Consider the following 15,692-nt stretch of genomic DNA (forward strand, 5'->3'; position numbering starts at 1 on the left):
AGCCTAATATAGCAGAGTAAGGTACGATATATTCACTTTAAAGGTTTGACACAACAGAAAACAGGGACTTTACGACCCCTGGGAAATAGCTTATAGATAAAGATTCCAGTAAGGAGAAACACACAATCGAGACATATCACATAACACATAGAGTGTGAGAATATACCATAGAACATAACTATAGTAATTGGATAACGGTAGAAAGCACATAGATCATAGAGACTTAATATATATATATACACATAGATTGTGGGAAAAAAAGTACGAAACATGGGTAGTAAATCTTCCAAGGGAATCCTGGAATTAACGGGAGATGAGAAATATATTCAGGGAAAAGATAAGAGGAACATCTATTTTGGCTCAAAATGGAGAGAAAAAAGGACAAAAACTGGAATCAATGATTAAACAAATAAATAGGGTTTGTAGAGACAAGGCAGATAAACAACAGGCAGAGGGGCTAGACACAGCGAGGGTATGGTGACACAGCGAGGGTATGGTGACACAGCGAGGGTATGGTGACACAGCGAGGGTATGGTGACACAGCGAGGGTATGGTGACACAGCGAGGGTATGGTGACACAGCGAGGGTATGGTGACACAGCGAGGTATGGTATGGTGACACAGCGAGGGTATGGTGACACAGCGAGGGTATGGTGACACAGCGAGGGTATGGTGACACAGCGAGGGTATGGTGACACAGCGAGGGTATGGTGACACAGCGAGGGTATGGTGACACAGCGAGGGTATGGTGACACAGCGAGGGTATGGTGACACAGCGAGGGTATGGTGACACAGCGAGGGTATGGTGGCGGGTATGGTGACACAGCGAGGGTATGGTGACACAGCGAGGGTATGGTGACACAGCGAGGGTATGGTGACACAGCGAGGGTATGGTGACACAGCGAGGGTATGGTGACACAGCGAGGGTATGGTGACACAGCGAGGGTATGGTGACACAGCGAGGGTATGGTGACACAGCGAGGGTATGGTGACACAGCGAGGGTATGGTGACACAGCGAGGGTATGGTGACACAGAGGGTATGGTGACACAGGGTATGGTGACACAGCGAGGGTATGGTGACACAGCGAGGGTATGGTGACACAGCGAGGGTATGGTGACACAGCGAGGGTATGGTTAGCCGAGGCGAGGAAGAGAGCTGAGGGAGAAAAGAAAAAGGGAACTACACAGAAGGAAGAGACACAGAAAGGAGGACAGGATTTAGCAACCTGAATGCACTGCGATAAGGTGGGCCACAATCACCGAGACTGTAGAGAGAAAGAGGACAGAAAGGATAGGAGAGAGGATCAAAGGCAAGAACAGAGAGACTCAGAGGAGGAATAGAAAGGAGGCTTTAAGGAAAATAAAAGTAAGAAAGAACAGACAGGAGCAGAATATTTTATTGCCACTCTTGGGGAAATTGGAGGAAAGAGCAGGAAATATTTTAAAAAGGAAAGGGGAAACATGGAGAGTAGAAAATGGATAGAACCCGAGCACAGAAAGTGCTACAACTGCTATAAAAGGATTGTAAGGTCCCACCAAAGAACAGCAGACAGAGAAGGTTTAGGGATAGACAGACTAAATGGGTTTTAACGTTGTTCATTTCATTTTACAGGGACAGTGCACATTAATCACAGTTGTGTGTGTTTAATGGCTGGGTATTCCTATCAAGCACTTTGAGAGACTGTTTGCAGTCAGACTAAATGTGTTTTAAAGTTGCAAAGCAAGCTTGGGCTAAACTAGTCAAGTAGTGTGGGAATTTCATAGATTTAAAGTACAGTATTGTATCCAAGGGTAGCGCATATTCAATGAAGTACATATAACCATTGAGGAAATTTAAAACGAATGATTAGAGGGAGTACAATGGAATTATAATTATTATTAGGTTTTGTTTGTTTAGAACCTAGGGGTCGCCTTTGGGTTTGAGGAGATTTCCATATTTCCTAGAGAAACGATATCTTAAAGGCGTACACACGCACATGCAATATTAGAAGTTTTTATTTTCCGAGTTTTAAATAAACATGTGAATTCTTTAGATACAGGGAATGTTCTGGGAACCTGGGATACAACATGGAGAAAATGTTTGATGTTTTTTCTTTAGTTTGTCTACTATAGTAAGAAACACTAATGTTTAAGGGTGGTATGACTTTTAACCTCTATCATGGCTTTCCTTTGTGGTCTGATCTGCCTCATGGGAGGACCATTTGGATAATGAATTTGAGGTCATTTGTGATACTGATTTTAAGGTAATTTGTGTAATTGACAATTATGAACGAGTTTATAATGCTTTGACATATTTGTAAATCGAACCAATGAGAAGAAAGAAATGGCATAGCCTTGGCCTAATGGTAGACTTATGTTAAGTATTCAGGACATATTCTAAGCCAACAGGACAGAGATGTATGACATCTGTGGTGATCCAGGATCATTGAGAGGACGAGATAAACTTAATCAAACTATGTAATAACCTTAGAGATTACTACCATAGACAGGTGATTTTTCAAAAAATCCATGAGTTCAGACAGGGAGACAGTGAGACATTTAGTCAGTATTTGGAACAACCTATATTTGATACTGATGGTTGTGGGAAGGAGCGACAGGCAGATAGCAGAAAAGGCAGACGGAGAAGGGCTCCTCCACCCTATGAGGAGGCCTAAGGTGACCTTGATGGTTTGGGAGTGTTAGGAGGAGAAGGGCTCCTCCACCCTATGAGGAGGCCTAAGGTGACCTTGATGGCTTGGGAGTGTTAGGAGGAGAAGGGCTCCTCCACCCTATGAGGAGGCCTAAGGTGACCTTGATGGCTTGAGAGTGTTAGGAGGAGAAGGGCTCCTCTGCCCTATGAGGAGGCCTAAGGTGACCTTGATGGTTTGGGAGTGTTAGGAGGAGAAGGGCTCCTCCACCCTATGAGGAGGCCTAAGGTGACCTTGATGGTTTGGGAGTGTTAGGAGGAGAAGGGACCTTGATAAGGTGACCTTGATGGTTTGGGAGTGTTAGGAGGAGAAGGGCTCCTCCACCCTATGAGGAGGCCTAAGGTGACCTTGATGGCTTGGGAGTGTTAGGAGGAGAAGGGATAGGAGGAGAAGGGATGGAGGCCTAAGGTGACCTTGATGGCTTGAGAGTGTTAGGAGGAGAAGGGCTCCTCCGCCCTATGAGGAGGCCTAAGGTGACCTTGATGGTTTGGGAGTGTTAGGAGGAGAAGGGCTCCTCCACCCTATGAGGAGGCCTAAGGTGACCTTGATGGTTTGAGAGTGTTAGGAGGAGAAGGGCTCCTCCACCCTATGAGGAGGCCTAAGGTGACCTTGATGGCTTGAGAGTGTTAGGAGGAGAAGGGCTCCTCCACCCTACGAGGAGGCCTAAGGTGACCTTCATGGTTTGGGAGTATGAGGAGAAGGGTTCCCCCGCCCTATGAGGAGGCCTAAGGGGGTTGGCCAGGAAGTGAGCAAGATAGAGAGAGAGCAGAAGGAATTTGAGGACAATGAGAGGGAGAGACTGGGAGTGAGGAGCAGGAGACCTGGAGCATTACGAAGGTTAGAATCTCATAATAAGCCAGGATTGAGAGAAGATAGAAGTGACACAGAATAGTTAGATGACGATGAGAAGACACCCCAATTCCCACTCATAACGTTACCCAACCCCATAGCTGGGGACGGAACATAACCATGAACACAGAGGGATGTAGCAAGGGCATTAAAAGGAGTAGCACATCCTTATACAGGAATAGAGGGGGATTCAGAAAATAAATGGTACAAGGATAAGTTTCCCATATTACATGTCATTGTTTAGGTATGCAGCAATATTGATACATGGGCAGAGCCACGTATCAAACGGAGGGATGGTACAGGTAATTAGACAACACTTTGTAGAATAAAGATGGTGGAGCAGGTTAGCCTGATGGATAATGAACTACTTAAAAAAATGTTTTTATAATAAATAAATATAGAAAGTGGGTAGAAGCGTTCCCAACTTACTTGGCGGACACGATTATGGTAACAAAATATTTAGGTCAAGATATTATCCCTAGAGTTGGTTTACTAGGATCTATCTCTTTATATAATGGATGACATTCTAGCTAATCAGGTAGAAGAAATAGAATGACAGAGTTAGGGACCAGAACAAGTAGGCATAGAAGTTGAAGATATACTAGCAGAACACATGAGAAGACTGTCTGTTAACCAAGCCCATATGTCCAAGATTTTGTGTCCAACAGGTGAATTACAGGAGAAGGTGATTCACTCAATCCAACCAGGAGACTGGGTGTGGATCCAGTCCCTGAGGAGAATAGACGGGAAGCAGCCCCGTTGGGGAGGCCCGTACCAGGGTCTGTTAAACCTCCGCCTTGGCCAATAGAATAGCTTGGGTCCACGTTACCCATGGCGAGAAGGTATGTACACATATACGCACTGCTAATCACACACAGAGTTAGGAGAATAACTGAGTACCAACAGGGTAGTCAGAAGATGTCCTATCCCGACCGTTCATCACTGTGGGTGATCCTAGAAGTGTGAGTATGGGCCGGTACCTAGCAGACAGACTAGGGGCAGGAGAGGATTGGCGATCTTTGGGAAGAGTAGGGGCTCTGAGCTGCATCATAGTCTTGGTAACCTTTCTGATACATCCAGATCCACCACCTGCCGGTACTAATTATATGACGCCATTGTCATTGATAAGAAGTAAAAGATAAACTATATAATACACTAATGAGTGTCTTACAGAATAAGGAGTCAAAGAAGATCAACATGTAGGATTTCAGGTAAACATTAAACAATTCCCTAGGAAAGCAGATAACTTTACAGGGTTTGAGTTGGCCAGATTGAAGTACTCGGCCAACCCACCTCGGTTCACTTTAACTCCTGATGAGGACCAGTGTTATAGATACAAGAATGGCACTGAGAACTGAGATGATTTTAATGGCTGTAAGGGAACCGTTGATGTGACTGACTTAGGGTTGGAAGTACAGGAGACAATTCTTAACCTCACAGCACCTATATCTGATGTAGGGTGGGCTCGTACCAGCAAAGGACGCATTCGATAGAAACTACCAAAAAGGGTGGTTAGGAACTTGCAACCTGGGGTGATTGGTCCAACCAGATCGAGTTAGTCCTCGGAGGCCAGTTTTGGAGGCCAAAGCACAGGAGGAGTTCTGACCCAGATGGGAGTCTAGATGGATGCTATTGGCATCCTCAGGGAAGTTCCAGATGAAGCAAATAGTTGAAGGCTTTCCCACTACAGTATTTTGATGGTGGACAATAAATAAACATGTGGATTGGATTAATGACATCTATTATAATCAACAGAGATTTGTGAATGATACCGGAGATGCAGTAAAGGGGTTCTCTGACCAATTATCCACCACCTCCCTCATGACCTGGTCAAATAGACGGACTCTCGATATGTTAATTGGCAGGGAGGTAGGGAGGTAGAATGTTTGGGGTTCATTGCTGTGCATTTATTTTTTGATAACACAGCTCCAGATGTTATTTGACCAAGGCCCTGGCTAATTTAACCACATTCGTTCACGAATTAGCAGAGAACTCTGGGGTGGATAATTCTCTAACATATTGGTTTGACAGTATGTTTGAGAAATGGAAAAATGTCATAATCACTGTGTTGTGGGCAACTTTCACCTGTATGAGTGTTTTGGTTCTGTGTGGATGTTGTTTGATTCCGTGTGTGAGAGGTTTGATCACCAGGACTCTGGAGAGGTCAATAACGCAGCAGATGGTGAGGTACGGACCGATTCCGAGGTCTGAACAGTGGGAGAACGGGTACAGAGCTCCCGGACTAGGAGATGGCTCCATTTCTTTTAACTACGAGGAGCCAATGTTGGATGAGACAATTTTTAATGTTTAGACTGTTTTTATGAAGATTGCACTAAAAATCCTATTGGGAATAGTTACAACTGGATATAGGCCTATAACAGTCATTGATGAATATCGAATGTACATACTTGTATTGGTTTGTATACCATTTATGTTTCCATATAGTGTTTGATGTATCAGTGTGTATTATTTAGTCATGAAGGGTGGATTGATAATGGAATTTATATGTTTAAATTAATGATTAGAATATTCCACCCTGAAACCATATAATTGTATGACATTTATTAGAATCATAAAACTATAATCTGATGATGTTGTGTAGTTTTAGTCAGAATTAGAACAAGGGCCTTTTGTTCCTTTTTAAGCAGGGCGCATGTGGGAAACAAATGATAAGAGGAACTATCGACAGACAAGCTGGACCACTGTGTTCCTTACAGGATATTCTGTCTCCACCCGTGGAGGGGAGAAACTGTGTGGCTTGCAGAAGATTATGGAACATGTTGTAGATTAAACAATGTATCTGTATAGTGGTAAAACACCGATTGTCTGAGCAAGGCGTAGCTCAATATTTGATATGTGTGTAGGATATCTACTGCTTGTGTGTGAAGGTATGTGCATAAGGAGCCCGTATAAAATGGATGGCTTTGTACAACGGACTAGAACGTCCTCGTGAATAAACATTTAGACTAATTGTAGTTGGGTCTCAATCTGTTTCATTCAACCAGTATCTTACAAATTCTGGGTTGCAGACTGAGTAGTTTAATTGAAGTTCAGTTTAAGAAAATTGAGAACAAAATTCGCATAACAGTCATGCATCGACTTATTAACCTACTGGGTCATGCATCGACTTAGTAACCTACTGGGTCACACATCGACTTAGTAACCTACTGGGTCATACATTGACTTAGTAACTACTGGGTGATACATCGACTTAGTAACCTACTGGGTCACACATCGACTTAGTAACCTACTGGGTCACACATCGACTTAGTAACCTACTGGGTCACACATCGACTTAGTAACCTACTGGGTCACACATCGACTTAGTAACCTACTGGGTCACACATCGACTTAGTAACCTACTGGGTCACACATCGACTTAGTATCCTACTGGGTCACACATCGACTTAGTAACCTACTGGGTCATGCATCGACTTATTAACCTACTGGGTCACACATCGACTTAGTAACCTACTGGGTCACACATCAACTTAGTAACCTACTGGGTCAGAAAACGACTTAGTAACCTACTGGGTCACACATCGACGTAGTAACCTACTGGGTCATACATCGACTTAGTAACCTACTGTGTCATACATCGACTTAGTAACCTACTGGGTCATACATCAACTTAGTAACCTACTGGGTCATAAAACAACTTAGTAACCTACTGGATCATACATCGACTTAGTAACCTACTGGGTCACACATCGACTTAGTAACCTACTGGGTCATACATCGACTTAGTAACCTACTGGGTCATACATCGACTTAGTAACCTACTGGGTCACACATCGACTTAGTAACCTACTGGGTCACACATCGACTTAGTAACCTACTGGGTCACACATCGACTTAGTAACCTACTGGGTCATACATCGACTTAGTAACCTACTGGGTCACACATCGACTTAGTAACCTACTGGGTCACACATCGACTTAGTAACCTACTGGGTCAGACATCGACTTAGTAACCTACTGGGTCATACATCGACTTAGTAACCTACTGGGTCATACATCGACTTAGTAACCTACTGGGTCACACATCAACTTAGTAACCTACTGGGTCACACATCGACTTAGTAACCTACTGGGTCATACATCGACTTAGTAACCTACTGGGTCACACATCGACTTAGTAACCTACTGGGTCACACATCGACTTAGTAACCTACTGGGTCAGACATCGACTTAGTAACCTACTGGGTCATACATCGACTTAGTAACCTACTGGGTCACACATCGACTTAGTAACCTACTGGGTCATACATCGACTTAGTAACCTCCTGGGTCACACATCGACTTAGTAACCTACTGGGTCACATATCGACTTAGTAACCTACTGGGTCATACATGGACTTAGTAACCTAATGGGTCATACATCCACTTAGTAACCTACTGGGTCATTCATCGACTTAGTAACATACTGGGTCACACATCGACTTAGGATGATGAGGAGGAACAATGAAGAACCTACCATCCCCATCTGGTTGTGTTTGGGTCTCCATGGTGGGCGTGGGCTTGGAGCCGTCATCTGGGTTGAGAGTGAGAAAGAAACGGAAAGAGACTACCATTATTGAGGTTAATACAATCTACTCTCCAGAACTGTTGAATGGTTGGGATTTGCACATGGCCCGGCCAAGAGCTCAGAAAAAAAAGGAAAGAGAGAGAGAGAGAGAGAGACAGAGAAAAAGAGAGAATGAGAGAGAGACAGAGAGAGAGACAGAGAGAAAGAGACAGAGACAGAGAAAAAGAGAGAATGAGAGAGAGACAGAGAGAAAGAGACAGAGAGACAGAGAGAGAGAGACAGAGAGAGAGACAGAGAGAGAGAGAGAGAAAGAGACAGAGAGAGACAGAGAGAGAGAGACAGAGAGAGAGAGACAGAGAGAGAGAGACAGAGAGAGACAGAGAGAAAGAGACAGAGAGAGAGAGACAGAGAGAGAGAGACAGAGAGAGACAGAGAGAGAGAGACAGAGAGAGAGACAGAGAGAGAGACAGAGAGAGAGAGACAGAGAGAGAGAGAGAGAGACATAGAGAGAGAGAGAGAGACAGAGAGAGAGAGACAGAGAGAGAGAGACAGAGAGAGAGAGAGACAGAGAGAGAGACAGAGAGAGAGAGACAGAGAGAGAGAGACAGAGACACAGAGAGAGAGACAGAGAGAGAGACAGAGAGAGAGAGAGACAGAGAGAGACAGAGACACAGAGAGAGAGACAGAGAGAGACAGAGAGAGAGACAGAGAGAGAGAGAGAGACAGAGAGAGAGACAGAGAGAGACAGAGAGAGAGAGAGACAGAGAGAGAGACAGAGAGAGACATAGAGAGAGACAGAGAGAGAGAGACAGAGAGAGAGAGACATAGAGAGAGACAGAGAGAGAGACAGAGAGAGAGAGAGAGAGAGAGACAGAGAGAGAGAGACAGAGAGAGAGAGACAGAGACAGAGAGAGAGAGAGAGAGAGACAGAGAGAGAGAGAGAGAGAGAGAGAGAGAGAGAGAGAGAGACAGAGAGAGAGACATAGAGAGACAGAGAGACAGAGAGACAGAGAGAGAGAGAGAGAGACAGAGAGGAGAGTAGGAAGGAGGGTCTCCCACATCTCTCACTTTCGTACACAAACAGACCACACATTAACTCTCACAAACTCTGTCTCACACACACACACACGCACTCACACACATACGGAAACCTCTATAACCCGCCCCCTCCCACCCGTACACCCGCATCAGAATTAGAGAGAGCAAGTTAAGACTACCCCTCCATAACCTTATATATGTATGTATATATCAGCCAGCCTACTGTATACTCTAGATAGTGTACTGTATACTATATCAGCCAGCTTACTGTATACTCTAGATAGTGTACTGTATACTATATCAGCCAGCCTACTATATACTCTAGATAGTGTACTGTATACTATATCAGCCAGCCTACTATATAATCTAGATAGTGTACTGTATACTATATCAGCCAGCCTACTGTATACTCTAGATAGTGTACTGTATATATCAGCCAGTCTACTGTATACTCTAGATAGTGTACTGTATACTCTAGATAGTCTACTGTATACTCTAGATAGTGTACTGTATATATCAGCCAGCCTACTATATACTCTAGATAGTGTACTGTATACTATATCAGCCAGCCTACTGTATACACTAGATAGTGTACTGTAAACTATATCAGCCAGTCTACTGTATACTCTAGATAGTGTACTGTATACTCTAGATAGCCTACTGTATACTCTAGATAGTGTACTGTATATATCAGCCAGCCTACTGTATACTCTAGATAGTGTACTGTATATATCAGCCAGCCTACTATATACTCTAGATAGTGTACTGTATACTATATCAGCCAGCCTACTATATACTCTAGATAGTGTACTGTATACTATATCAGCCAGCCTGCTGTATACTCTAGATAGTGTACTGTATACTATAGATAGTGTACTGTATACTCTAGATAGTGTACTGTATACTATAGATAGTGTACTGTATATCTCTAGCCAGCCTACTGTATACTCTAGATAGTGTACTGTATATATCAGCCAGCCTACTATATACTCTAGATAGTGTACTGTATACTATATCAGCCAGCCTACTGTATACTCTAGATAGTGTACTGTATATATCAGCCAGCCTACTATATACTCTAGATAGTGTACTGTATACTATAGATAGTGTACTGTATATATCAGCCAGCCTACTATATACTCTAGATAGTGTACTGTATATATCAGCCAGCCTATATACTCAGTACCAGCCAGCCTACTATATACTCTAGATAGTGTACTGTATACTATATTAGCCAGCCTACTGTATACTCTAGATAGTGTACTGTATATATCAGCCAGCCTACTATATACTCTAGATAGTGTACTGTATATATATCAGCCAGCCTACTGTATACTCTAGATAGTGTATATCAGCCAGCCTACTATATACTCTAGATAGTGTACTGTATATATCAGCCAGCCTACTATATACTCTAGATAGTGTACTGTATACTATATCAGCCAGCCTACTATATACTCTAGATAGTGTACTGTATATATCAGCCAGCCTACTATATACTCTAGATAGTGTACTGTATACTATATCAGCCAGCCTACTGTATACTCTAGATAGTGTACTGTATACTATATCAGCCAGCCTACTATATACTCTAGATAGTGTACTGTATACTATATCAGCCTACTATATACCTAGATAGTGTACTACTATATGCCTACTATATGCTCTAGATAGTGTACTGTATATATCAGCCAGCCTACTGTATACTCTAGATAGTGTACTGTATACTATATCAGCCAGCCTGCTGTATACTCTAGATAGTGTACTGTATATATCAGCCAGCCTACTGTATACTCTAGATAGTGTACTGTACTATATCAGCCCGCCTACTATATACTCTAGATAGTGTACTGTATATATCAGCCAGCCTACTGTATACTCTAGATAGTGTACTGTATACTATATCAGCCCGCCTACTGTATACTCTAGATAGTGTACTGTATATATCAGCCAGCCTACTGTATACTCTAGATAGTGTACTGTATACTATATCAGCCAGCCTACTGTATACTCTAGATAGTGTACTGTATATATCAGCCCGCCTACTATATACTCTTGATAGTGTACTGTATACTATAGATAGTGTACTGTATACTCTAGATAGTGTACTGTATACTATATCAGCTAGCCTACTATATACTCTAGATAGTGTACTGTATACTATATCAGCTAGCCTACTGTATACTCTAGATAGTGTACTGTAAACTATATGTACTGTATACTCTAGATAGTGTACTGTATACTATATCAGCCCGCCTACTATATGCTCTAGATAGTGTACTGTATATATCAGCCAGCCTACTGTATACTCTAGATAGTGTACTGTATACTCTAGATAGTGTACTGTATATATCAGCCAGCCTACTATATACTCTAGATAGTGTACTGTATACTATATCAGCCAGCCTACTGTATACTCTAGATAGTGTACTGTATACTATATCAGCCAGCCTACTGTATACTCTAGATAGTGTACTGTATACTATATCAGCCAGCCTACTATATACTCTAGATAGTGTACTGTATACTCAGCCAGCCTAGATAGATAGTGTACTGTATACTATATCAGCCAGCCTACTGTATACTCTAGATAGTGTACTGTATATATCAGCCAGCCTACTATATACTCTAGATAGTGTACTGTATACTAAATAGCCTACTATATATACTCTAGATAGTGTACTGTATACTATATCAGCCCGCCTACTATATACTCTAGATAGTGTACTGTATACTCTAGATAGTGTACTGTATACTAAATCAGCCCGCCTACTATATACTCTAGATAGTGTACTGTATACTATATCAGCCCGCCTACTATATACTCTAGATAGTGTACTGTATACTCTAGATAGTGTACTGTGTACTATATCAGCCAGCCTACTATATACTCTAGATACTGTAGATATATCAGCCAGCCTACTGTATACTCTAGATAGTGTACTGTATACTATATCAGCCCGCCTACTATATACTCTAGATAGTGTACTGTATACTATATCAGCCAGCCTACTGTATACTCTAGATAGTGTACTGTATACTATATCAGCCAGCCTACTATATACTCTAGATAGTGTACTGTATACTATATCAGCCAGCCTACTGTATACTCTAGATAGTGTACTGTATATATCAGCCAGCCTACTATATACTCTAGATAGTGTACTGTATACTCTAGATAGTATACTGTATACTCTAGATAGTGTACTGTATATATCAGCCAGCCTACTGTATACACTAGATAGGGTACTGTATATATCAGCCAGTATACTGTATACACTAGATAGTGTACTGTATACTATATCAGCCAGCCTACTGTATACACTAGATAGTGTAGCCTACTGTATACTCTAGATAGTGTACTGTATACTCTAGATAGTGTACTGTATATATCAGCCAGCCTACTGTATACTCTAGATAGTGTACTGTATACTATATCAGCCAGCCTACTGTATACTCTAGATAGTGTACTGTATACTATATCAGCCAGCCTACTGTATACACTAGATAGTGTACTGTAAACTATATCAGCCAGTCTACTGTATACTCTAGATAGTGTACTGTATATATCAGCCAGCCTACTATATACTCTAGATAGTGTACTGTATACTATATCAGCCAGCCTACTGTATACTCTAGATAGTGTACTGTAAACTATATCAGCCAGCCTACTATATACTCTAGATAGTGTACTGTATATATCAGCCAGCCTACTGTATACTCTAGATAGTGTACTGTATATATCAGCCAGTCTACTGTATACTCTAGATAGTGTACTGTATATATCAGCCAGCCTACTATATACTCTAGATAGTGTACTGTATATATCAGCCAGCCTACTGTATACTCTAGATAGTGTACTGTATACTATATCAGCCAGCCTACTGTATACTCTAGATAGTGTACTGTATACTATATCAGCCAGCCTACTGTATACTCTAGATAGTGTACTGTATATATCAGCCAGCCTACTATATACTCTGGATAGTGTACTGTATACTATATCAGCCAGCCTACTGTATACTCTAGATAGTGTACTGTATATATCAGCCAGCCTACTGTATACTCTAGATAGTGTACTGTATACTATATCAGCCAGCCTACTATATACTAGATAGTGTACTGTATACTATATCAGCCAGCCTACTATATACTCTAGATAGTGTACTGTATACTATATCAGCCAGCCTACTATATACTCTAGATAGTGTACTGTATATATCAGCCAGCCTACTGTATACTCTAGATAGTGTACTGTATACTATATCAGCCAGCCTACTATATACTCTAGATAGTGTACTGTATACTATATCAGCCAGCCTACTATATACTCTAGATAGTGTACTGTATACTATATCAGCCAGCCTACTATATACTCTAGATAGTGTACTGTATACTATATCAGCCAGCCTACTGTATACTCTAGATAGTGTACTGTATACTCTAGATAGTGTACTGTATACTATATCAGCCAGCCTACTGTATACTCTAGATAGTGTACTGTATACTCTAGATAGCCTACTATATACTCTAGATAGTGTAATGTATACTATATCAGCCAGCCTACTGTATACTCTAGATAGTGTACTGTATATATCAGCCAGCCTACTATATACTCTAGATAGTGTGTACTGTATACTCTAGATAGTGTACTGTATACTATATCAGCCAGCCTACTATATACTCTAGATAGTGTACTGTATACTATATCAGCCCGCCTACTATATACTCTAGATAGTGTACTGTATACTATATCAGCCCGCCTACTATATACTCTAGACAGTGTACTGTATACTATATCAGCCAGCCTACTATATACTCTAGATAGTGTACTGTATATATCAGCCAGCCTACTGTATACTCTAGATAGTGTACTGTATACTATATCAGCCCGCCTACTATATACTCTAGACAGTGTACTGTATACTATATCAGCCAGCCTACTATATACTCTAGATAGTGTACTGTATACTATATCAGCCCGCCTACTATATACTCTAGATAGTGAACTGTATACTATATCAGCCAGCCTACTGTATACTCTAGATAGTGTACTGTATACTCTAGATAGTGTACTGTATACTATATCAGCCAGCCTACTATATACTCTAGATAGTGTACTGTATACTATATCAGCCCGCCTACTATATACTCTAGATAGTGTACTGTATACTATATCAGCCAGCCTACTGTATACTCTAGATAGTGTACTGTATATATCAGCCAGCCTACTATATACTCTAGATAGTGTACTGTATACTCTAGATAGTGTACTGTATACTATATCAGCCAGCCTACTATATACTCTAGATAGTGTACTGTATACTATATCAGCCCGCCTACTATATGCTCTAGATAGTGTACTGTATATATCAGCCAGCCTACTGTATACTCTAGATAGTGTACTGTATACTCTAGATAGTGTACTGTATACTATATCAGCCAGCCTGCTGTATACTCTAGATAGTGTACTGTATATATCAGCCAGCCTACTGTAAACTCTAGATAGTGTACTTTATACTATATCAGCCAGCCTACTGTATACTCTAGATAGTGTACTGTAAACTATATCAGCCAGCCTACTGTATACTCTAGATAGTGTACTGTATATATCAGCCAGCCTACTATATACTCTAGATAGTGTACTGTATATATCAGCCAGCCTACTATATACTCTAGATAGTGTACTGTATACTAAATCAGCCCGCCTACTATATACACTAGATAGTGTACTGTATATATCAGCCAGCCTACTATATACTCTAGATAGTGTACTGTATACTATATCAGCCAGCCTACTATATACTCTAGATAGTGTACTGTATACTATATCAGCCAGCCTACTATATACTCTAGATAGTGTACTGTATACTAAATCAGCCCGCCTACTATATACACTAGATAGTGTACTGTATATATCAGCCAGCCTACTGTATACTCTAGATAATGTACTGTATACTATATCAGCCAGCCTACTATATACTCTAGATAGTGTACTGTATACTATATCAGCCCGCCTACTATATACTCTAGATAGTGTACTGTATACTATATCAGCCAGCCTACTATATACTCTAGATAGTGTACTGTATACTATATCAGCCCGCCTACTATATGCTCTAGATAGTGTACTGTATATATCAGCCAGCCTACTGTATACTCTAGATAGTGTAATGTATACTCTAGATAGTGTACTGTATACTATATCAGCCAGCCTGCTGTATACTCTAGATAGTGTACTGTATATATCAGCCAGCCTACTGTAAACTCTAGATAGTGTACTTTATACTATATCAGCCAGCCTACTGTATACTCTAGATAGTGTACTGTAAACTATATCAGCCAGCCTACTGTATACTCCTACTGTATACTCTAGATATACTGTATATATCAGCCAGCCTACTATATACTCTAGATAGTGTACTGTATACTATATCAGCCAGCCTACTGTATACTCTAGATAGTGTACTGTATATATCAGCCAGCCTACTATATACTCTAGATAGTGTACTGTATACTATATCAGCCAGCCTACTATATACTCTAGATAGTGTACTGTATACTATATCAGCCAGCCTACTATATACTCT

General features: G+C 41.2%; 1 protein-coding gene across 9 annotated transcripts in view; it reads right to left on the reverse strand.

Annotated features, from left to right (window-relative positions):
- Positions 1-15,692, reverse strand: part of smoc1 (SPARC related modular calcium binding 1) — a 375,226-nt gene that overhangs the window by 113,852 nt on the left and 245,682 nt on the right. For 6 of the 9 annotated variants that reach the window (XM_064928830.1, XM_064928829.1, XM_064928831.1 and 3 more), the window contains one exon: positions 8,014-8,103. In XM_064928830.1, coding sequence (XP_064784902.1) covers positions 8,014-8,103 — 90 coding nt within the window. The remainder of the gene's footprint in view (positions 1-8,013; positions 8,104-15,692) is intronic. The other 3 variants (XM_064928835.1, XM_064928836.1, XM_064928827.1) reach the window with 1 other exon arrangement.

Source organism: Oncorhynchus masou, chromosome 21 (assembly GCF_036934945.1).
Source record: "Oncorhynchus masou masou isolate Uvic2021 chromosome 21, UVic_Omas_1.1, whole genome shotgun sequence".
NCBI lineage: Eukaryota > Metazoa > Chordata > Actinopteri > Salmoniformes > Salmonidae > Oncorhynchus > Oncorhynchus masou.